The 25600-nt window shown below is 43.3% G+C and overlaps 1 protein-coding gene across 7 annotated transcripts in view; it reads right to left on the bottom strand.

Annotated features, from left to right (window-relative positions):
- Positions 1–25600, bottom strand: part of SLC44A2 (solute carrier family 44 member 2) — a 260738-nt gene that overhangs the window by 98837 nt on the left and 136301 nt on the right. For all 7 annotated transcript variants that reach the window (XR_005559275.1, XM_039364296.1, XM_039364294.1 and 4 more), the window contains 3 exons: positions 22745–22829; positions 3636–3764; positions 3455–3515 (listed from right to left, as the gene is read on the bottom strand). Coding sequence is in view for 6 of the 7 variants with exons in the window: in XM_039364296.1 (XP_039220230.1) it covers positions 3455–3515; positions 3636–3764; positions 22745–22829 (275 nt within the window). In the remaining variant the exon portion in view is untranslated. The remainder of the gene's footprint in view (positions 1–3454; positions 3516–3635; positions 3765–22744; positions 22830–25600) is intronic.

Here is a 25600-nt window from a genome sequence, read left to right as displayed (position 1 = left end):
ACTGAGGATTCTCCCTTCATTTTTAATAAGTTCGTGAGGGGCAGGGCTATTTGGGCGAATGAAGGGATGAATTGGCAGTAAATGTTTGCAAAACCTAGGAAACTTTGCAACTGCTTCCTTGTGCGAGGTGGTGCCCATTCTAGTACTGCTCTGACCTTCTCGGGGTCCATTTCGATGCCCTTTGGGTATATGTGATAACCCAGGTAGTCTATTCTTTCCTGGTGGAATTTGCATTTCGTTAATTTGGCATATAGGTGGGCAACTCGCAGTTTCTTTAAAACCGCTCTGACTAGGTTGACATGTTCCTCTTTGGATTCGGTGAAGATAAGGATGTCATCTAGATAAACCAGGACCCCTTAAATAGGTGCTCCCATAGTACCTCGTTGATTAATTGCATAAATACTGGGAGGGGGCTTGTAGTCCAAACAGCAAAACTTTGAATTGGTAGCATCCCATTGGGCAATTAAATGCAGTTTTCAATTCATCCCCTTCCTTAATCCTAACGCGGTAATATGCTTCCCTTAGATCTAGTTTAGTGAAAATTCTTCCTTTTGAGAGGTGGGATAACATGCACTTCATGAGGGATAGGGGGTATAGGTTACTTTCACTGATTGCATTCAGGGCGCGGTAATCCACGCACAAGTGTAAAGTGCCGTCCTTCTCTCTAAAGAGGACTGGGGCAGCTACTTTAGGCTTGGCAGTTCGATAAACCCCCTTTCTAGGTTTTTATTTATGAATCTTTCCATTTCCTCCTTCTTCTTAGGGCTCATATAATATAGTCTGGGCTTCAGTAGTTTTGCCCCAGGCTTGAATTCTATGGCACAATCCGTGGGTCATTGAGGGGGAAGCTCATCTGCCCGCTCCTCACTGAAAACCTCAGCAAGGTCTTGGTATTCCTCTGGTATTTCGGGTAGCCCCTTTTCCTCTCCCATCAATGCTTTCTCCGTTCCTAAATTTGGTTGATTTCTGCCGTTCTTCAATTTACCAAGGGGTTCCATTTCTTTAACCATTACAGCCCTAGGATCACTGGGCATTTCATGCCTGGTGTCACTACAAATGTTATGTCTTCCTCATAGTTCCCCAGGGATAGGTGGACTGGTAAAGTGGCTAGGGTAGCTGGCAACCCCCCCTGCTATGGACCCATCTAACTGGCCAAATGAGTTTGGTTGTTTCAGCCTCCTCACCGGAATGCCCAAGTTCCCCACTAGTGTTGGGCTAATGAGGCAGCAGATGCAGCCAGAGTCTATTAAGGCTTTCACTTTGACAGCTTCAGGCATGGAGGGAGCTAATATAGTCATTGTCTTCCGGCCAGTTCAGCTTGCTGGCAATGGTCCAGAATTTTTGTGTATATTTGGCTACTGAGTGTCTGCCCTGCCTCACCATTTTGATTCTCTTGTGGGCTTTGTGATCAGCCAGGGGGGTCCTCAAATCGCCTTCTCAGAGAGGACATGAAGCGGTTGAAGTTGTTGAGCTCTGGGGCGTTGGAATCATGCAGGTTCACCATCCAGTCTGCGGCTGGTCCATCCAAGGCGGATTGCACGATACGGAAACGGGCTTTGTCACTGGGGATGTCCCATCCATATTCTTTCATGTAGCTGAGAACTTGGGTTAGGAAGAACCACAAGCATGGTGGCTCCCCCTGAATTTCGCGTCCAGCGGCGGGAATCTTTGAATGGATCGGTGTCTTCGCCACCAGCAATATTGTCTCCTATCTTGATTGCCATCTGCGGGTCAGCAGGGATTGAGGGCTGCGGAAGTGGTAGCTCCTGGTTCAGCAGATATCCCCAGGACTACAGGTTCTGATTCCCCTTCAGTGCCTCTCCAGCTGTAGCTCCAGTGCTGGTATGGCCACGGGGCTCAGGTTTCTCCTCCCCTAAAGAGCCGAGGATTCTTTTAATCAGGTCAATAGTCCTCTCTAGGATCCAGTTTGAGTGCTCTGCACAACTTCCTTCCTCTTCGCTAACATGCAGGGATTTCTCCATCTCTTGCTTCTATTCGGGTTGGTGGCTGCCCCATGTCAGGGTCACCTTTCTCGATCTCTTTTCCCACTCATCTTTCTTGCCAATGCCCATCAAAACATGGTCGCGCGTTTCCACTTCTCCTGAGGAGTATGACGTTTTGAATCCCGATAGTTGGTGGGATCCCGGTTGGGGGGAAGGCTCCCTTTCTATGGGGGTTTCTCCCTTCCCTGCCTCATCCGATATTGTATTTTTCGCAAAGTCCTCCAGTAAGGGTCTTCCATCTAGATTGACTATTACTGCAGATCCTATCTAATGTAAGGACCCACTTCAATCCCACATCTTAAGAAAGCAGAACTCTTGGAAACAATTTCTTCCAACAGGAACTTTTATTAAGAGTAGTTGATAGCAGGCATAATAAACAGGATCTGAGGGATTCCTTACAGATTGATACTTTAAAGGGTCCCTAAGCAAACCCCACCCCACAGTTCATCCGGACGGTTCCGACCAGCCAATCCCTAGGTGTTTCATGGGAAAGGGAAGATAATATCATTCCGGCTGCGTTTGTAGCACGATGTTCCACAGCTCTTCATACCTCCTTTTGAGACTGGAGAAATAAGCCAGGTTCCGGATGTTGGTATTTCTCTCCCCCCTCTTTTTCCTAACTGCCAGATTAGGGAGAAGAAAGTTCAGAGACATGCACAGTGGAGGAGGCAATTTGTTACCTTGTAATGGGCAACAGACCCAGAGGCAATAAACAAAAGATTACATTGTAGAGAATAGAGGAAATGAAAGTCATAACCACGCAGGCATATCCCCCCTCCCCGTTGGGAGTATGGCAGAATCCAGGGGAAGGAAAGATTTGGTTTTAGATCCGAGGAGATAGAAAGAAATGAAATATTAATGGATTCTGGCAGAGGGATCCTTTGGCATACAAAAAATATTCATTTTAAGTTACAGGAATCACAGTCATCTATTCAATATAAGTTATGTGAATTGCTAAAGGCAACATCCTTGATCTTTCTACCTAATACATTGGTCTTTAAAACAATAAGCAGAGACCAAGCTCTGCTCTGCACAACCAAACCATGTTGCCGATTTTGGGAAATAAAAAAATATCTTAAGAATCTGGAAACTATCACAGGTTTTACTTTCTGCTCCCACCTTGAATCACTGAAGCTACATAGTAATAGTGTCAAAAGTTTAAGTGAATAAGAATTAGTCACCAAATCCAAGCAGCTACAGAGTTTAGGTAACTAATTATTTGGATGTTTTTAAATCTTAGAGATAGGGGGGAAACTGGACTAAGTAACTCCTGTGAGTAACATCAAATTTACATAGCATCAAATCTAGAGTTTGTACTGTATATAGAATGACTATGGAAGTTGGCAGTCACAGCCCTTGCTTGCTTGTGCTAAAGTGGTTCAGCTGTTCTTGAAACTAGAATTAAATCCCCAGAGTTTCTTCTACCAGCCTTCTTTTCCAGAAGGACTTACAGGGCTTGCTTGGTGTAAGCATGGCTGGGCATTCACCATCTTTCAACACTTCAGGTGCACTCTGGAACAGAGATTGAGAGAGACAGGGTGCATCAAAATTAATTTCTGACCAGAAAAGCAGATTCTTTACCTGTACTTTCAGAAAGAACAGAGCAACAATCCAACAATCCAGCCCACTTACCTTCTTCAGATCGGTAAACTCTGGGGCACAAAACTGTTGATAATATTTTAGTTCCTGGGTTGCTGTGTGATCAATACTGGAGGCCTTTAGAAAAGTGAGATACCTATCTGGACACTTGCTCACACAGATCTGAAAAAGTTCCAAAGAATTATTAAATTTGATTATTGATTAAATTTAAGAACTGCAGTGTAACATAATACAACTTCACTGGTTTGCAATCCAAGGCTTATGTGAAGGATCTCCCCCCCCAAAAGCATTCATGGATGTCAATCTGCTGATGGATGCCATCCTTGGTGCCTGCAAGATCCCATCATTATTCATTTTAAAATTATTCTAAGTAAAATTTAAAGAATGCCATCTTAAAATAAGGTGTTGTAAGGACCTGCCTCAACTAGATCTCCCAAGAAAGCAGAAGTTTTGAAACCAGCATCTTTTCAAAAGGAACTTTTATTGAGAGTTAGTGATGGCAAGAGAGCAAAGCAAGGTCTGAAGATTTAGCACGCAAAAGGGTACAACAAAAGACAATTCAAAACTCCTCTCCACAATGTCCAACCGTCCAGTTGAAATCCAGCCAATCCACAGGTGCCAGAGTGTTATGAGAACCTGGAGATTTAGCGCCCTCCTCAAGGTCTCTTGGTTTCATTTCCCAACGGTCCCAGGCTCCATTGTCTGGTGATAAGGCAGATGTTTTCAGGCTGCAGTCCTCTCGCTCAGAGGGAGGGCACCTCGTACAGAGCAGAGCAAAGTAAATAATATGCCTTATGCAAGTACCCTTCCGCAACAGTATGGCAAGCCCCAAAAATACATAGGCCAAAGCAAAAAAGGAAGAAATGAGAGGAAAGAAGGCAAATACATTTGAGGTGCTATCCTGGAAAATGACCAAGAAATTCTTTTCTTGGATTCTACATTCATGCTTTGTCTGACATTATGTTAACTGTCCTCTTCCCTGCCCCCCCCCCAAAGATAAACTGGGAACTGATGATATTATGAGGCCTAAGCGCATAGAAGAAAACAAGCTGATTAAGCTTATTTTTTTAAATAATTTTGACTGGTTACATTCTTCAGAATTTCAGCAGAGACCAATCATGGAAGATTTATGTTATAGTATTAAAATTTAATACATGTTTTAAAACTACTATAACCGCCTGAGGCAATACACTGTTTTCATTTTGATTTATTTTTTTATAACAAATTTTGCTGGTTTTCCAGTTTTACGTTTAAGTATTTAGAAATCAGCATGGTGATTGGGTAATCAATAATTCAATAACAAAATCTTTAGTATATATGTCAGGTTACATCATCAAAAATTCCTTCTCTATTTCCCTTAACATTTGCTATATCATATTTAAACAAGTAAATTTCTAATTATAACAAGCTCAGTTGAGACATTTATCACTATATTTTTTGCTTATACATATCCATATCCTGTTTTTAAGTTTTACCTAATTTTTAATTACGGTATTCCAATTTAACCTTTAACATCCATAATATTTAAGTTTCTTTAACATCCAAATCTACAATAATACCCAACAAAAATAATTGCAGAGTAAACTTTATCATTTCTTAAAAATCTTTTGAATATTCCACCAAATCTTAATCCAAAAAGCTTTAATATCTTTACAAGTCCACCAAATATGAAAATAAGTTGCATCTAAATTTCCACATCTCCAACATTTGGGCTGTAATTTCGGATACATGCGGGACAACTTTTGGGGATCCAAATGCCATCTATAAAACATTTTATAAAAATTTTCTCTTAAATTTTGTGCTTGAGTAAATTTTACATTTCTAACCCAAATTGTCTCCCATGTATCCAATAAAATTGGCTCTTGGATATTTTGCGCCCATTTAATCATACAATCTTTAACTATAATTTCATTACGAAGTGATCTTCTAGAAAAATAGATAACCACATCTCTTGGTAAATTTCTCTGCTTCGCAATCCACGAATTAACTCTAAAGATTTTTTCAATATCTCTCAATATTTCTTCAATTCCACATCCTAAAATGGATGCCAGTTATGCAGCAATCTCTTCTTTCAAATTCTCTTTCACATTCTCCTTCAACCCTCTTATTCTCAAAGCAAACTCCATGTCTCTATATTGTGACATTACAATTTCATTCTGTGCTGCATCCACATTATTTTCAACTCTTTCAACTCTTCCTTCCAATCTTTCAACATTTCCAACCACCTCATCCACTCTACCATCCAGCCTTTCTACATGGGCCGCAAGCCCCTTAAGAGCCAACAGAATATCTTCCCTCATCTCATGATTTTTCTCCTCCAAAAGCTCTTCTGTCTCAGATCTGATCTTTTCTACAGCTTTTTCCTGACACTTTTAGATAGGTATGTAACATCCATTTTATCTCCCCCCCCTCCAGTTAGTTTTTCACCAGTACCATAGTCTCTGTAATTAGCCTTGTCAAACCAGCCAAACTTAAAGTCCAGACAACCCAATCTTATACAGTTCTTATCTTTATATATGGTTTTTATAATCCAATGCATTTCCAATTCTCAAAGCACCGCTAAAATCAGTAGTTTATAATAGTTCTTCTATTAAAGGGTCTTACAATTATCAGAAAGTCAAATTTACTGCCCTAGGAGCTTTCCAATAAACTCCCCCCTAAAAGATTAGCCAAATGTCAAGGTTTTTCTTTCTCTGCAAACAATTCTTGAGTTTAGAAGCCAATGAAATTCAATGGTGAAAAAAGTAAGGTTCTACATTTAGGCAAGAAAAACCAAATATACAGGTATAGTATAGGGGGTACCTTGCTCAATAGTAGTAACTGTGAGAGGGATCTCGGAGTCCTAGTAGACAATCACTTAAATATGAGCCAGCCATGTGCTGCAGGTGCCAAAAAAGCCAACACAGTGCTAGGCTGCATTAACAGAGGGATAGAATCAAGATCACGTGAAGTATTAATACCACTCTACAATGCTTTGGTAAGGCCACACTTGGAATACTGCATCCAGTTTTGGTCACCACAATGTAAGAAAGATGCTGAGACTCTAGAAAAAGTACAGAGAAGAGCAACAAATATGATTAGGGGACTGGAGGCTAAAACATATAAGGAACGGTTGCTAGAATTGGGTATGTCTAGTTTAATGAAGAGAAGGACGAGGGGGGACATGATAGCAGTGTTCCAATATCTCAGGGGCTGCCATAAAGAAGAGGGAGTCAAGCTATTCTCCAAGGCGCCTGAAGGCAGGACGAGAAGCAATGGATGGAAACTGATCAAGGAGAGAAGCAACTTAGAACTAAGGAGAAACTTCCTGACAGTTAGAACAATTAACCAGTGGAACAACCTGCCTCCAGAAGCGGTGAATGCTCCAACACTGGAAGTTTTTAAGAAGAGACTGGACAGCCATTTGTCTGAAATGGTGTAGGGTTCCTGCCTGAGCAGGGGGTTGGACTTGATGACCTCCAAGGTCCCTTCCAACTTTATTATTATTATTATTATTATTAAGGTCAGCAGTTTTTAAAACAAATATAGTTCTCACTCTGTAGTAGGTAGCTCAGTGTGTTTTTTTTCCTCTGTTCCCAGCTGTTCTCTATTTGGTGAGAAGCCACTGAGGTTCAGGAACAAGTTGTTCTTTATTTCTGGATGTCTTGCCAATTTCTGAGTCAATGCAGCTGTTGTTCTATCTTCTAATCCTTCACTAGATGTCAGTAGCTAGTCATTTTCCAACTTTTAAAGCAAATAATTATTTTCTTGTAATTTCATCAATACTCTTTCAGAAGTAAAGTCCTAACAGTTTTCAGAATTTTCAGATTTATCCAGATTCTAGTATTATTAAGTTCATTTCAATATATTTCTGTCCCCCATAAAAATTAAATCACCGGTTCCATCTATGGAAGGGTGGGGGTGTGATCCCCTCCCTTTTCACTTTCGGAAGATTTTTTGCTTCTTGGGGATCTTTTCCAGGAAATCAGTTACAAAATAGAAGAGAGATCAATATTCTTACCCAGCTCCAAGCATGTTGTTCTCGGTTGGTCTAGTTAGTACTTTTGGACTTCGGCTGCTGCTAGATTGGGCTAGTCACTGGTGTGCAGCTAGCCTTTCTCCTGTCGGGTTGGAGGGCTTCCCCAGGATCAAATGGATCAACCGCCATCTTTCTATGATCCATGGGGGCTCCTCCTTCTTCGTCACCTCTCCAGGGCAACTTTAGGCCCATTTAGGATCCCCTGGCAGGGCAAAACCAGCCGTGGGGTGCAGAGCTTCGCAATCCCTCGGCCGTGCAAAAGTGGAAGTCCCCTATATTGGGGCATTCTAGACAGAACATTTGTTAGAAAGTTCTTTCCTTTAGGGAGGTATTTGAGAGTGAAATTAAAACAGTTGAAGTATTGTGCCCACCTAACCTGCTTAGGAGATAACTTCTGAGGGGTTTTCAGTGCCTCTAAATTTTTATGATCAGTCCATACCTCAAAAAGCACTTTGCTCCCATCCAAGAAACTGTGTCTAGTTAATAAAGCCCATCTCACTGCAAAAGCCTCCTTCTCCCAAACAGCCCATAGTCTTTTCTGAAAGTTTTCAAGAAGTATAGGTGCAGGGTTGCAGATCTTCCCTAAAGTTTTTCTCTAAGAGGACCGTGCCCACAGCAACATCACTGGCATCAGCTTGGACGTTGAAAAGTTCCTTGGAGTTAGGGTATTTAAGAACTGGTTCTGCTGCAAATATGTCTCTTTAACTGCTCAAATGCCACCTGCCATTCTATAGTTCATTGTAAAGGATGACAAGGTCGGGGCTTTCCCTCCCCCTTTTCCAGTTTTTAATAGTTCAGTAATAGGCATGGTGATTTTCGCAAAGGAGTGGATGAATTGCTGATAGAAATTTGCAAACCTCAAAAAGCTTTGGTTGCTTGCGGGTCCATGGAGGCTGCCATTCTAGTACAGCTTTGCCTTTGACAGGGTCCATCTCCACTCCCTCACTAGAGATTTGGTAGCCCAAGTAGTTGAGGCGCATCTGATGAAAATCGCATTTAGAAAGTCTGGCATAGAGACTAGCTTTTAACAGTTTCTTAAGCACCTCTTTAATTAACTTGATGTGCTCCTCCATGGTTTCAGTATAGAGGATATCATTAAGGTAAACCAAAACCCCCTTGTATAGGTGATCATGCAGCACTTGATTTATCAGTTGCATAAATATAGTAGGAGTGCCTTAAGAGTCCGAAAGGCATCACTTTGAATTGGAAACTCCCTAAGGGGCAACTGAAAGCTCTCTTCCATTCATCCCCCTCCCTAATTTGCACTCGTTAATGGGCTTAAGTCCAATTTTGTGAAAATTTTGTCTTTGGCCACCTGGGTAACATATCTTTAATCAGGGGGAGGGGGTATATATTTTCTAAGCGGACAGTGTTTAATCCCTTAAAATCTATGCATAGCCTCAAAGACCCATTTTGTCTTTAAACAACATTAGGACAGCTACGCATGATTTTGCTGGTTGGATGAAACCTCTAGCCAGATTTTTGTCAATATATTCCAGCAGTACTTCCATCTCCCTAGGCATCATAGAGCAGGGCTTTTCAACCTTTTCACAGATTGTACCACTTTTAGGACATGACAATTGTCAAGCGCTCCCGGGCTCAACACACGAAAGGGGGGACAGCACAGTGGCGGAGGAGAACCAGCACAAGATCCAAAGCAGCTCACCGTCCTGGAAAGAAAGCACGAGACACAGATCCTCCGGCGGGCGTTCTGGCCGCTGAAACAGCTGACGGGTGGTTCCAGAAAGCATGGGACACCACGCATGCGCAGATAGGCTGCTGCGCCTGCGCAGAATGAGGTTGAGACGCCAAACAGCTGATCAGCAAGCCGGTGAACAGCTGATGGGCGGTAGCCCGAAGAATGCATTGCCGGGCAGGGCGTCCTAGAAAGCCACAGATGTAGCTGCTTTCTCTGATTGCTGCTGGGTGCTGGTTGGGAGACAGAAGGGTGGGGTTGGGAGATGATGGATGGGTAGGGTTGTGATTTGTTGGGCAGGGTGTGGCTGATAACTAATTAGGTGGAGGGTGGGGTAGCATTAGCACAAATATATTTAAGCAGCGCTGGGAGGCGATTTCTCCCAGCACAAACTTTGTATAGCACAGAGCCTGTTTTCTAGAGGTCTGTGTTGAGTCATTGCTTTTACCTCAAAGTAAACCAGAGCTGATTGAATCAAGGTGCCTTCGTGTCTTCCTTTTTCTTCAAGAGTCCGGTAGGAAAGCTGATAAAAAGTTTGCACTCCTAAACCCCTTTATATATGTTCCCAGTTGTTTTCCTTTTCTGTGTCTCCCATTCCCATTGTGTTTCCTGTGCCTAGCCTGGTTTCTGTGTCCACCTTTTTTGGGTCTGTTGAACTGAGCCTGGTTGGCTTATTTTGATTTTGAGTTATGGCAAAAAGCGTTCAGGACATGGCTCCTGGTGAGACTGACCATGAGGAGGTCCAAGTGGAGGAAGTAGAAACAGACCCTCCGGTTACTGACTAACCAGCAGTACGCCCTAAGGTGGTGGAGCCCAGCCCAGAGGACCATCCAAAAGATGTTCCAGGGTCCCAAGGAATGACAACAGGTGGGAACGACCTTTCCAGGGAATGGTGGCGGAGTCCTACAGTGACCGGGATGCCAGAGGGTTATGGAATTGGACCTGGGGAGGAAGGCCAAGTAACATCCCAATGGCAAGAACGACGCATGACAGATGAAGAGGAGGACTGGAGCTATGCCACGGCTCCTGGGCTAACCACCATGGACCTATTGCATGAACAATTTGGAGAAGGAGGGTACCAGCACTCTTCCTCCTGGCAGTGGTGGGCCCCAGGTGCAGAGTCAACGTAGTGGTCACAGGGCAGTTCCTCCTCCATCCAATCAGCTACAGGACGGTTCTGATTAGCAAGTCCAAAGCTGAAACTTGATCCCAGCTGTGGGGGTGAATTATACCAGGGGAGGGTTGGTGGCCAAGGTCCTAGCAGACCAATAGATAGGACACAAGTAGGAGGTCCCAGGAGGCCTTCAGCAGTTCCTTCTCAGGGATTCGGGTCAGGCCCCGGGGTCCCAATCTCGAGGGGATCGGAGACAATTGTTCCTGGAGGGTTTTGGTATGTCCTTCACCCGCACCTGGGTCGGGTTCTGGGGCCCCTTAATGTTACGTCTGATGGGAACTCAGACCGGTTGGCCCTTTTCCTTAGTCAGACCATAGGACATATGGATGGATACGGCCACCTTTATCCCTCTCAGTGGGTTATGTTAGGGGCAGTGACAGCTGCCCTACAGGGGGAAGCCATGGAATGGGTGGCCGACCTACATAATGACCATGCCCGGGAACTAGCTAATGTTGGGACATTTCTGGGTGCCCTCCAGACCCGTTTTAAGGACATATCTAGGATCTGGAGGGCAGAAGGGGAGGTGTTAGGGATAAAGCTACGAGGCAGGCCGGCTGCAGAGTATGTCTGGGATTTCCAACGCGTAGCCAGTAAATTACGAACCTGGCCTTAGCGCCTGTTGGTACACCAATTCTGAACAGGATTGGATAGAGATCTGTGACAGGCATGTGTATACCGGGGGATCCTGGGTAAATTACAGGAGTGGTTCTGGGTGGTCATGGACTTGGACACAGGGTTACAGGAATTTCGTCCAAGGAGTGATGGCCAGCTGGGACCACGAAGGAATCTTGAACGACCACGGCCTCCAGGTCCAGTGTCTGCTCCACCTGGCGGAATACCTCGTCCAACATTTCACTGTTTTCGGTGCAAACTACCGGGGCATCGAGCTGCAGAATGTCCTGAGCCACTTCCTAAGGGAAGGGCAGAAGTGTTGGTGAAGGGTACACCGAGAAAAATCCCTGAAAGATCAAGGGCAGTGCAACAACAGATCGAGGGTTCAGTGCCTCGAGGGGAGAGGTTGAATACTGAAGAAGGGACCAGCAGTGTGGGACCTCAACTGATCGTGTACAACAAGGACGTAAGGATATCAGAAGATCCCATGGTAAGTGAACCCATTCATCCATTCACCCTCCCTATCACAATCACTAGTACATATTCGGGGCGTCGGAGACAGTGTAACGTCCTCCTTGATACTGGATGTACTAGGGGTCTAATTAGTGAACATGTAGTAAGGCAAACAGGAATTAGAGTGAGGCCCTTACGCACACCAGTGCAATTCGAGCATGTGGATGAGTCTTTACTGGAGGGGGGGTGCCTGCCACAATACATCACTGAACTTGTGCGATTGGAGTTAGGGGAACATTGGGAGATAATTTGTTTTGTAGTAGTTCCTTCCATGATGGAAGCTGTTATTTTAGGCTTAGCCTGGCTGGATAAATGGGGGCCAACTATCTGATGGGAAGGAGGGTATTACAGAGTTTGTATTGGTGTGGGTCCTCAGCCACCTCCTCATGAGCAAGTGAAAAAAGGAAAGGAGAGTATAAATGAACAAGTAACTAGGGAGGAGGGGGAGGTTGGTTTTCCATCAGAATACAACGACCTCACAGATGTATTTGACGAACGGGAATGCGATGTACTATCACTTCACCGTTCAACTGATTGTGCCATCGATATCATGGCAGGGGCAAAACTCCTGAAGCCTCACATGTACGCCATGACTCCAAATGAGATGGCGGGATTGAGGAGGTTTATCCACAAAAATTTGGCAAGAGGTTTTATCCAACCTGCCCGGTCGAGGGTCGTGGCCCCTGTCTTGTTTAAAGAGAAAAAAGACGAGGGTCTTAATGGAATCTGTGTGGAGAAATTATATCTCTTTCCACTCATGAAAGACCTTTTGGCCCATTCCCAAAGGAAAGATCTTTACTAAATTGGATTTGCGGGAAGTGTACTACAGGGTACCCATAAAGGAAGAGGACGAGTGGAAGACCGCATTCAACAGTCCTTTGGGGAGTTACCAATATAGAGTAATGCCGTTTGGTTTACAGGGGGCTCCTGCTGTGTTTATGCAGCTTATAAATGAAGTGCTGCATGAACATTTGTACCAAGGAGTTCTTGTATACCTTGACAACATTCTCATATATTCAGATAACAAGGAAGATCACATGCAGTTAGTCTGACATGTTCTATGCAAACTCCTCAATGCACAATTTTACGTTAAGTTGTCAAAGTGTGCATTCCATCAAAGTAAATTGGATTACCTAGGGTACAGAATATCTGGAGGGGGGGTGGAAATGGATCCAGCGAAAGTGCAGGCTGTCCTAGACTGGCAAGCACCATGAATGTGTTGTCAACTGCAAAGTTTTCTCAGCTTTGCAAATTTTTACAGACAATTTATTCCATCTTTTGCTGAAGTGGCATTACCGTTAACGGAGTTACTTCGTACAAAAGCCACAGGTAACAAGCCACGATCAAACCAACCATTACCCTGGTCACTTAAGTGCAAACAAGCATTTGAGACTTTAAAAGTTTTGTTTTCAAGGGAGCCAGTCTTACGATATCCCAATCCAGAGGAACCCTTTGTAGTACAAACAGATGCAAGTGACGTGGCGGGTAGGGGCGGTGCTCTTACAAAGGAATGAACAAGGGAGTCTGCAACCATGTGCGTTCACCTCACGTAAATTAACCAACGCTGAACGAGGTTGGGCGATTTGGGAGGAGGCGTACGTGGTAAGGTGGGCGTTAGCCACATGGCGTCATTTTTTAGGAGCAAAAGAAACTTTTGAAGTGTGGACTGACCACAAAAATCTGGAAACACTACAAATACCCAGACGACTCGCTCCAAAACACGTGAGATGGGCGTTATATTTCCAACGTTTCCAATTCCGATTAAAGTATGTACTGGGAGGGAGGAATTTTCTCGCGGATGCATTATCAAGAAAACCACAATACCATAGTAAGCGGGAGGAGGTGGTACAAGCCCTTATACCTCCACCTGTGCAGTCCACGGACAAAATCCTGGTAGTACGATCTATGGAAAACATGGTACAGACTCTACAAGGCACTCTTATAGCCGATCCATGGATAACAAGCCATCCCCATATTCTTACTATGAGGGACCGGGTGGCATGGAAGGGTGAGAAAGTATATGTCCCACAAACCCTATGGGTGGAGGTTCTCTGGCAAGGCCACGATGTTAAGTCAGCTGGTCATTTTGGGTTTCTAAAAACCCTGCACCTGCTCAAACAACAGTTTTGGTGACCAGGTATGAAAACAGATGTAGAGAAATATGTCTGGGAATGTTCCATGTGTGTGACTACAAAACCACGTGTAGGAAAACCGTCAGGCCTGCTACAACAGGTGTCCGATCCTAACCATCTGTGGGAAGAAATTGGCATGGACTTTATAGTTGACCTACCAGCCAGCCATGGGAACACAGTGATATGGACAGTGATAGACCTGTTTTCAAAACAGGCACATTTTATATCCTGCAAAGGGTTACCATCAGCTAGGCGGTTAGCCAAGCTATTTGTAACACATATCTATCGCCTACATGGAGTGCCCCTCGCATCATATCAGACCAAGGTGTGCAATTCACTGCCCGATTCTGGAGAGATTTCATCACGTCTACTGGTTCGTCTCAAGGGTTGAGTTTCACATTCCACCCCAGCACAAGCAGAGCAGCTGAATGTGCCAATGCAATGGTTGAATGGTATCTTAGATGTTGTATCAATTATCAGCAGATATACCATTCGCTGAGCACAGGGTTTACTCTGTTCCGGGTGGTACATGGAATAGAGTTTGTCCCTATTCCCGAATGGCCTCAGGGAGACCCTGGGTCACAACAACCACACGATTGGATGCTCCAAATTAGAAGTGTATGGAAATTGGTAAAGAAGGCATTACAGAAAGCGGAACAGTCAGCAAAAAGACAAGCCGTCAAGAAACGAAGACCACAAAAACCCTTCCAGGTCGGTGAGGAAGTGTACCTGTCCACTAAATACTTAAAGTTACACAGGCCATGTAAGAAGTTAGGACCAAAATATATCAGGCCATTTAAGATAGAACAGATTATCAATCCAGTAACGGTAAGGTTACAGTTGCCCCGCAGCCTTGGCAAAGTGTACCCAGTCTTCCACAGTGGTCTACTGAAACCAGTAACAAAACCTTCATTCAGACAGATACAACAGCCCCCTGGTCCAGTTGGGGAGGTCATTACGAAATCAAGAAAATACTCGATTCACAGTATCAGCGGGGCCAGTTACAGTACCTAGTACATTGGAAGGGATACCCAATATCCGATGCGTCATGGGTGGAGGAGGCAGATGTTAATGCCCCTCGCTTAGTATGCAGATACCACCGCAAACATCCCCAGAAGCCGGGGCTAGGGGAGATGTGCCAACATCCACAACACCAATCTAACTATATGTGTTTTGCCTACTTCCAGGACGACACCTGGTAGGGGGGCCTCCTGTCAAGCGCTCCCGGGCTCGACACACAAAAGGGGGGACAGCACGATGGCGAGGAGAACCAGCACAGGATCCAAAGCAGCTCACCATCCTGGAAAGAAAGCATGAGCCACGGATCTTCTGGCGGGTGTTCTGGCTGCTGAAACAGCTGACAGGTAGTTCCAGAAAGCATGGGATGCCACACATGCGCAGATAGGCTGCTTCGCCTGTGCAGAATAAGGTTGAGCCGCCAAACAGCTGATGAGCAGCAAGCTGGCGAACAGCTGATGGGCGGTAGCCGGAAGAATGCATTGCCGGGGCAGGGCGTCCCAGAAAGCCACAGATGTAGTAGCTGCTTTCCCTGATTGCTGCCGGGTGCTGGTTGGGAGACAGGAGGGTGGGGTTGGGAGATGATGGATGGGTGAGGTTGTGGTTTGTTGGGCAGGGTGTGGCAGGCTGATAACTAATTAGGTGGAGGTTGAGGTAGCATTAGCACAAGTATATTTAAGCAGCGCTGGGAGGCAATTGCTCCCAGCACAAACTTTGTATAGCACAGAGCCTGTTTTCTAGAGGTCTGTGTTGAGTCACTGCTTTACCTCAAAGTAAAGCGGAGCTGATTGAATCAAGGTGCCTTCGTGTCTTCCTTTTTCTTCAAGAGTCCGGTAGGAAAGCTGATAACAATATTTGAGTACCACCAGTGCTTAGCAAGATGTCAAAAACTTGAAGACTTAAAAAAAAGTGGGGGGGGGTTGGGTTTTACTGATTAGATTCATTTGTTGTTTATAAACATGGCTAGTTTATAATATTATGAAAAAGTAAAAAGTTGAGGTTCAATATTAATGCTGCCTTCTACTGCAACAGAGGAAGTATGTTCTTTTTCCCTTCTCCCCCTCACCTTTCCCCCTTTTCCTCCCCACTGTATCCTACCATTTGCTTTTGTATTTTTGTATTTTATTCTATAATCTAATAAAATATTACAAACTGTAGAAAAAAAGAAAAAAGTACCAGTTTTAATTTCTTCTGTGGCTGTTCCTTTGCTGAATCACTTTCTCTTTGCACTGACAAATATATGATAAATTTATCCATGTTTATTAATATGTACCACTACTAGCTAGTTCAGGGGTCTTCAAACTTGGCACTTTTAAGACTTGTGGACTTCAACTCCCAGAATTCCTCAGCCCTCATGGCTGGTTGAGGAATTCTGGGAGTTGAAGTCCACAGGTCTTAAAGTTGCTAAGTTTGTAGACTCCTGAGCTAGCTGATTGGCCCTTCTGAGCTATTCCAATCCCTTCCCTGTACCCTTAAAGACACAGGAATCAAGTGCAAAGCAAGAAAATAAAGAAACACAAACTCCGCTTCTTCCTCTCTTTTAAGCTGCCTCAGGCATGTCACGTGTCACAATGTTGCAATCCTAGACTTAAAGGCTTTAAATTGATTAATTTACCTTCAAAGAAAACTTTCTAAAAGCCACAGACTCAATTAAAGGGGGTAAAACTAATTACATTTGTTTAAAGGGATTAAACCTTTCCTGTTGTCTTTTTTCCCCTTCCTCCACCCAAACCACATTCTTTTATAGCTTCTCCTCTCCCCCCCTTTTCCTTCAGTTCACTTCCAGCTCCGAGCTGCTTCCGCGCCAATCAGCTGGAGCCCTGCCGGCTGGGGCTTCTGCCGAGCCCAGACAGTCCTGCAGCTGCAGCTGCCTTTCCCTCAGGCTTGGCTCGCTTCAGCTCATTCCCCTCCCCTGCTACACTTGGCTAGCAATCACGTACTACCTGCCATGTGGCAAAATACCACAAGTGGTTCGCGTACCACCGGTTGAAAAGCCCTGACATAGAGTACATTTTTGGCTTTGCGAGCTTGGCTCCTGGCAATATTTCATTCGGTAGCCCAATGAGGAGGAAGGGTGTCACATTTCCTTTCACTAAAAAACTTCTGCTAAATCGCAATATTTGCTGGGGATAAGTTGAATCCCTGGCAGTCATTCCACGGCAGCCTTTAATGTCTTGATAGGCTCCCCCTGAATCCCAATGGCAACAGCCTCCTTTACCTCACTGAGATCAGTTGATGGGAGAGGTCCTGTGGCTAACCTCAGAGTTTGCATGCCATTCTCCCACCAAATATTGGGGTACCACTTGTCAAGCCAAGCCTAGAATCACAGTCTCTTTCATTTTAGCGACCACCACAAAGCAAATGATCATCCAGTGCTGTCCCATTTCCATTAGCAATGGCTGTTAGGTGTGATGCTGGGGAACCACTGATAAGCAACCCATCTACCTGTTCAAACTTCATGGCTACGGGCAACAGTTTGGCGCGAATCCCCAACTTAAAAGAACTGTGGGAAAGTTAATTAAGCATCTAGTGCAGCCTAAGTCTATTAAAATGTCTAAATCAGTTTGAGCCCATCTTTGGCACTATAATCTTGGTGGGAATAGTGAAAGGTGGGATGGGTCGACTTACCATCGGGTCGTCTTCACCATCCTCATCGCTATAGTAAGGCACTGGTAGGGGCAGGTGTTCAAGTGGGGCTCCTGCTTCTCCCCGGAGAGGAGATTTGGGTAGCTTGCTCCTGCTTGGCCCAATTAGACTTCTCCCGTCCTACTCATGGCAATGGTTTTCTTGGCTTAGTAGTTGAAACTGGTGTGGCTTTTGTTTGGGGGGCAGGGGATAAGCACTCAGCAGCATGATGGCCCTGTTGCCCACATTGGAAGCATTTGATGGAAGCCCCAGCGGTTGCCTGAGCAGCATCGGCAGTTAAAGTGGCTTGGGCTTGCCGTCCAAACAGGCATTTCTCTGGATCTCAGCTCAGCTTCAGCTCGCTGGCAGTTGGTCTCTTGAAATGATCCAATTCAATGTCCAAGGTTACTGTCATGTTATACCACTTGCACAGCTAGCTCAGAATCCCTTGGTAGATGCATACTTGGAGCAGATCACAGTCCAGCCCTTGCTTGAAATAGTGGATCAGGGACCACTCTGCCCACTGTCCCAGGCAATCAGCAACTCTCCGGAACTGTCAGACATATTCTTTCACTGGGTGACCTCGTTGCCTCAAGTGATCTATCTCCTTCTCTGCTTGCAGAGCTTGAGATTCATCCTCAAATCTGACTCTCAGCTGTTCCATGAATAAATTCGCATCCAACAACTCCGGAGTCCCTTCATCATGAAGGTTGTTCACCCACTCCACTGCTTCCCCTTCCATGTTGGCTGTCACTGCATTTACTATTGTGGCATCGTCAGAATAAGTGTGGGCATAATGATCCATATGAGCCCTCACTTGCTTTAGGAAGAGGTCATATCACCCTCCAGAATCCTCTCTGCTGGGCACCCGGGCTTGCAGAGCGAGGCCGCTGCAAAGGATTTTGCTGGGATTGAGAGCTCGAGCCTGCAGCTGATGGAGGAGTGGGTGAAGCGGCACGGGTGTCAGCAACAGGACTGGGACTTTGGCAAGGGGGTGGAAGTGATGGATAAGTCTTCTCTTTACCCCCCCCCCCTTGTGCACTCACATTGGACTGTAGGAATCCCTTTGTTGACTTCCAGCCGGTCAAATTTCTCCTTTAGCTGTTCAACTGAAGGACAGTGAATTGCAGTCTGGTACTTCCAGTCAGCAGAGTTGTCCCATCCAGTCGATCCCTTCCATTTCTTCTGCACTGCGGAAGATGGTCCCTGGAGAGGAATTAACAACAGCTCCTCTTCAGCAGGCTTACTTCTATGCTGAGGGATCAGTTCCAATTGATAAGAGGTCCACCAGGATGGTGGTTCCTTCTTGAGACATCAACTTCCCTGGCTGGATTATCTTGCTTTTTGGCCGGGCCCCTGTCATCAGACCCTCTTTGGTGGCCGGAGCAGCTGCTTGCTCTCCTGAATCTCTGCTGCAACCAGCAGTGGATTCCTCTTTTTCCTCCATAGATGTTCACTGAGTCTTCACTATCCTCCCAAAGTGGTGGGTAGGCAGCCAGGGCTCAGCACCCCAAGAAAGAGAGCATTTTGAATGGGACTTGGTTTAATATCAAGGTTCCAATAGACAAGACCAAACAAATCAGAACTCTGAGGCTTAAAATTTCCTCAAAGAACATGTTTATTGATTACATAGTATCAGCATGGTCAAAAGTGAAACCAAGTCTAAAATTCCCTTCAAAGAAAGACAATAATACAAAGTTGAATATCTCACCCCAAAACTATTCAATCAGCTAGGTTCCCCAATAGAAGAATTTGGTGGGCTTTCTAACCAAATGCTCATGCCTCCCCCATCTGACAGACATAAATGACCCTGGTTCCTACGGGACAGTAAAATCTTTAGACTAGTAGAAATCCTCTGCACCCCCCTCCCATTCTTGTGGCAACCTAGAATGAGTAAAATGGCTGCATCTAGGTTCGTTGTAGAATTGACATCCAATTGGAGTCATACGCACTCACACACAATATTTTTACTATGAACTCAGTACTCAACTACTTCAAAATTTGTCGAATTTGGTGCAAAAATGTTGCCCCAGTACTCATCATTTGTTTAGTACTCGACACACTATAAAAGAAATGGGGGAGTGTTACAGAGACTGGACATGAAGTTGACTGTGCTAGGAAGGTTGCGGACATAGAAAAAGGGACAGATATAAAGTCCTTCCTAGTCACAAGGTTTGTTTTGTACTCATCTTTTTTAGTACTCGTCATACCTCCTGGAACCAACTAAGAATGAGAACTGAGGTACCATTATATATTTTGAGTCTGAAATATGATTAATAATAAAATGGCATTTATTGAACACTTCAGGAAATGCTTAAGAAAGATTACAGGTCTCTGTTAAGAAAGCAATTCAGGAAGAGTGACATTAACATACTGGGAGTTTTTTCTATCATAATCATATTTTAATTTGAGATTCAGAGATTGTCAATATGACTGTTCAATAAAAAATGCTTTCCTTGGCTATATCCCCACCATTGGAGATTTGCAGGTATTCATGCAGCTTAATCCTGCAATGGGTTCAGCTGGCTTGTGGATTTTGGATACCTGGAATTATTACTGAATGGAAGAATAGGAAGGAGACTATAGTTCGCTTTTTATGATAGACATGTTCAAATATGTGACATTGATCAAATTTGCCTTCATTTGTGATGTTCAAATATTTTTGCTCTTTTTGAAAAATTACAATTTATATACAATTGTAGTTACCATCTTCCTGAACTATAGGATTTGATATTTTGAAAATTCTTAAATTCAACATCTTTTTCTTATTTTGTTTATTAATTTTTCCTCATGCATTTAAGCAAAAAGCAAAAATGGGGAAAGAGAAAAGAGAGAAAATGAAGCGATCGTAGTTCTAGCAGGTACTTAGAATCTTCTACATCTAAAAAATTTACATCCTCAACTTACAACCATAACTGAGCTCAAAATTTCTGTTGCTAAGTGAGATAGTTGTTAAATGAGTTTTGCCCCCATTTTATGACCTTTCTTGCCACAGTTGTTCAATCACTGCAATTGTTAAATTAGCAACACAGTTGTTAAGTGAATCTGTCTTCCCCATTGCCTTTGCTTGTCAGAAAGTCTTAAAAAGTAATCATATGACTCCAGGACACTGCAACCATCATAAATATGAGTCAGTTGTCAAGCATCTGAATTTTGATCATGTAACCATGGGGATGCTGTAACAGTCATAAGTGTGAAAAATAACCATAAGTCACTTTTTCAGTGCCATTGTAACTTCAAATGATCACTATATGAACTGTTGATAAGTCAAGGACTACCTGTGTAGAACACAACCTTCAATATATTATCCTGATGTCAATCCCAAAGGTGCTTTTTCAGGAGGCAATTGGACTTGTTTGTTTTTCTTTGAGGACATTGCGCTTCTCATCCAAAAAGCTTCTTCAGCTCTGATTGGATGTTGGGAAATGGAAGGATTTATATTCCTTGCAGACAGCTGGTCATTTGCATTGTTTTAGAGAGTCGTTGAGGCCATGTGTGTGGAGCTTTCTCATCCAAGATGCAGACAACACAGACTCATCCCCAACAGCCTATGCCTGTCTTCAACAATAAAGGGCAGAAAACATCCTTCAGCCAAGAAGGCTCCACACATATTTGCACTATCCAGGTGACCTTGAGGACACAGATAAACCACCACCACCACCACCACCACCACCACCACCATCATCATCATCGAGTTGGAAGGGACATTGGAAGTCTTCTAGTCCAACCCCCTGCTCAGGCAGAAAATCCTATACCATTTCAGACAAATGGCTGTCCAGTCTCTTTTTTAAAACTTCCAGTGTTGGAGCATTCACAGCTTCTAGAGGCAGGTTGTTCCACTGATTAATTGTTATAACAGTGAGAAAATTTCTCCTTAGTTCTAGGTTGCTTCTCTCTTTGATTAGTTTCCATTCACTGCTTCTTGTCCTGCCTTCAGGTGCTTTGGAGAATAGCTTGACTCCCTCTTCTTTGTGGCAACCTCCGAGATATTGGAACATTGCTATCATGTCACTCCTAGTCCTTCTCTTCATTAAACTAGACATACTCAAACGGCCTCAACAACTCTCTAAAAGAATGCAAATGACCAGCTGTCTGCAAGGAATATAAATCCTTCCATTCCATACCATCCAGTTAGAGCTGAGGAAGCTTCTTGGATGAGAAAGTCCAACTGCCTCCTGAAAAAGCACCTTTGGGACAACCATGACTGGGATGACTGAAGATCTCCACTGAAATCCTGATGTCAAGGTCTTAGCTTTTTCTTCATGCCAGGTACCTGGAATTTAATTTACCATACAGAGAACTAGTAAAGATGGTGGAGCAAGAGAAAACTCTAATTCTAACTTTATACTTAGAAATGTTTGCTATAAATAAATTTTCTATGTAGATTTTAGTCTCAAATATCCAGTCCAATCTAACTAATTTTGGAATTTAATAGTAAAATTCAACTGTGATAAAATCAAAAGAATGTTCTTCAAATACATGCAAAAATATCCTGCTTTGATGTGTGGTATATAGATTAAAATATTGGATTAAGACTGCAAAATTCAAGTACACACTCATCGATGAAAGTTTAGGACATGAATTTGGACCAGTCTCTCTGGTAACCTTATAAGGTAGATCAAATTAAGAAACAGATGCCATGTGGATTTAAAAATACTCTAATAAAACAGCTATCTTCCAAATCTGAATATGCTTTCCTCCTCCTTCACTTTATTTCTGTGTGAATTAGGGAGAGGCCTGCCTGAGGCTTTTGCTTAAGTCTGTTTCTTGGAATGGGCTGAAGCCACATTTGTCTGATCATTACCTTGATAACTGATCTGACTCCTTCAGATTAAGCTATCCCACAAAGTTGTTGCTATGGAGTACAGTTGAGGGAAATAATATTTTTGTTTTTGGAGGAAATCTAACAAAACAACAAACAAAATTTTAATAAATTGAAAGTCTGATAAGCTATTGGACAAGAAGCTCTGTGACAGCAAATCCCAGCTTCTGAATTTTTATGAAACTACTTGAAGCAAAGCCAAACATGCTTTTCTCACCAATAGGCACCAGTTATTCTTATAGCCTGGAGGATATTGTAACTACTATGTTTCCTTACACCAGAATAGCCTACAACTCTGATATTCTCTGGTGATCTTCCATCTAAGTATTAACCAGGCCCAATTCAGCTTAGCTTCTCAGCCCAGGCAAGACTGATGCTACACCTCCAAGACATATTCCAAAAATCAAAGAGCAGTATCAAATTCTATGTATTTGCTTGTTCATGAATCCAGTCCAAATAAAGGGGCACAACACTGTTCTAGTTTGATATCCCTGGAGAAAACATTTAAGGATGAAATCCAGAGAAAACCTCACCTGTGTAGTAGGACACTGAAATTCCAGCAACACCAAAGGGCTAGCACATTTCATGATGTTGAAGTAGAACAAGTAAGGCTTCTGCCTGGAAACAGAACAAAATATTACAAACAACTGTTCTTCTATTTGTTCCTATCAATAGGTGATGCCATATGATACACAAAGCTTCAAAAAAAAAGGAAGATATCTCTTCTAATCCTTTGAGAAAGGTTGGATATCACTTCTAAATGAATTACAATCAAGCATTTTCCTTGCTTTTAGCAGGGCTAATCATGTTAATGGATTTGAATGATAATGTATTTCTTTTAATTGTATGATTATTACCAGTGTTGTAGTTTATGTTCTTGTCATAAACCTCCTTGTCTGCTTGCATGAATGAAAAAGCAAGCTATAAATGAAGTATATCTTCAAAATGAGAGGCATAGACCTATCTTCATACGATTCTGTATGAACTTTGATGTAGAGGCTTAATGCAACCAATTTTGGTCACCATACTACAAAAAGATGTTGAGACTTTGGAAAAAATTCAGAGAAGAGTAACTAAGATGATAAAAGGCCTGGAGACTAAAACATATGAAGAATGGCTGCAGGACTTGGGTTTGGCTAGTTTAAAGAAAAAAAGAAACAGGGGTGACATGAGAGCGGTGTTCCAGTATTTGAGGGGCTGCCACAAAGAACAAGGGTCAAATTATTCTCCACACACCAGAAGGCAGAACAAGAAACAATAATTAGAATTGATCAAAGAGAGAAACAACCTGGAACTAAGGAGAAACTTCCTAACTATGAGGACAATTAATCAGTAGAACAGCTTACCTTCAGAAATCGTGGATGCTCCATCACTGGAGATTTTTAAGAAGAGATTAGAGTCACTAGACAGCCACTTGTCTGAAATGGTATAGGTTCTCCTGGTTGAGCAGGGGTCTGGACTAGAATTCCATGTTCTATTCTATTCTATTCTATTCTATTCTATTCTATTCTATTCTATTCTATTCTATTCTATTCTAATCTAATGCAATTATCCCACAAAAAGAGCAAAGCCCCAAACCCAACTATTTTATGAAATTGCCCTAAAATTTAGGCTGCAAGGGGGAAGTATTATTTTTCCTGCTGCAGTCTCTTCATTGATCTCTACCATCTCTTTCAGTAGCAAGGGGGTGGGTGGAAAAGTGAGTTATAGTAGAGGGAGAACAGAATACAAGGTGCAAATTTATCTCCTTTCTTAGACAATTGGGTCAGTGGCTTGGCTTTATGAGCAAAGACTGGTATAAATTTTCTGTAGAAGTTAGCAAAGTCTAGGAATCATAGGGTGTCTTTGGCTGTGTGAGGGACTTGCCAGTCTAGGACAGCTTGGGTGTCCATCTACATGCCTTTTGTGGAAATACAGTAACCCAGGAAGTCTAGTTATTGCACATTTTTCTGGCTTGGCAAAGAGATTGTTATCTCTTAGTCTATGGAAGACTGTGCCCATATTGTCTGTGTGCTGATCCTTGTTCTCACACTAGATTAAAATGCCAAATAACCACAAATTTATCAATTAAATCTGCAAAGATTTGATTTATGAATCTGAAAACTATGGACCCAGCTTTACAGAGGCCAAGTAGTAGGACTGTGTATTCAAATTTGCATATCTGGTAAAGGCAGTTAAGTAGTCATGGCCTTTTTTGATCCTAATGAGGTTGTAAGCATTGTGGAGGTCCAGTCTTGTAAAAATGCTTGCTTTCTATAGTCTAATAGGTCTGGAATTAACAACAATGGATAGTGGTCTCTTACTGGGACTGAATTCAAGACCTTGTGTTTATAGACCATTCTCAGTGGGAGGTTCCCACTGTTAGGCCCACTTGGGTCTGGTTTCTTGTGCACAAAGAAGGGGGGAGCTGAAGCAGGGGACCAGGGGGATCTAATGAATCCATTTTGCAAATTAGAGTCCAAATATTGTTTTAGTTTCTAATTCTTTAGTAGACATTTGGAATTGTCTCTTGGCAGGAATCTTGATACCAGGGATCAGATTTATGGTGCAATCACAATCTCTATGTGGGGGAGCAGGTCCGAGGTTTCCTCCTCTCCAAAAACATCAGCAAAGTCTGCATATTTACTTGTCAGATTGAAAGTCTCTGTTAATCTTCAAGGGGTGCTGGTGGGAGGGTTTGGAAGGCCAATTGCAGTGGGAAAGGCATTCAGGACTATCAAAGGTAGTAGACCAGTTTTTCTACTTAACAATGGGATTGTGGTGTTATAACCAAATGATTCCCAGCACTAGTGGATGATCGATGTGATCAGCTATGGAAAGAACTCTTCAGGATGCTTTCAAAAGCACTGTGGTGGTGAGTAATGGGTCCTGTTTTTAAAATTCAGCCATCAATAATTATAACTGGCAATGGAGACTTCAGGGAAACTGTGAGGATCTGAGGTTTCTGGACTTATCTGAGGTTGCCCCAGAATCTATCAAAACAGGGATGGTGGTTTCCTGACCACTGGGAAATGTAAGGATAGAATCAAATTTTATTAATGTACCTAAATGTGGAAATAATTGAACCCTGTTCAGTGCTTGGGTGGCCCAAGCACTTGTGGGCTTGGGGAGAGGGGGGCATTTCTCATTTCCATGGCCTTGGATTTATTGTCCAGATGGTGAGTAATGGAGACATTGCTGGATTGCCTGTTGCCTCTTCTGGGAGGTTTTAGTAGGGCAATTCTTGACCATGTGGCTAGGCTCTCTGCAATACAAACAAAGGGTGAGCTCTCTGTGCCTTTGCCATTCTTCTACTCCCAGGGCTTGTCTGGCTGCTCTGATTTGTATCGGTTCTTCAGTGTCCAAATCCAAGGGCAGGGAGGCTTGGGGTAGTGACAGGAGGAGGTAGC

The sequence above is a fragment of the Crotalus tigris genome, unplaced genomic scaffold (assembly GCF_016545835.1).
Source record: "Crotalus tigris isolate CLP2741 ecotype Arizona unplaced genomic scaffold, ASM1654583v1 scf7180000019721.812232, whole genome shotgun sequence".
Taxonomy (NCBI): domain Eukaryota; kingdom Metazoa; phylum Chordata; class Lepidosauria; order Squamata; family Viperidae; genus Crotalus; species Crotalus tigris.
This window is presented reverse-complemented; position numbering and strand designations above follow the sequence as displayed.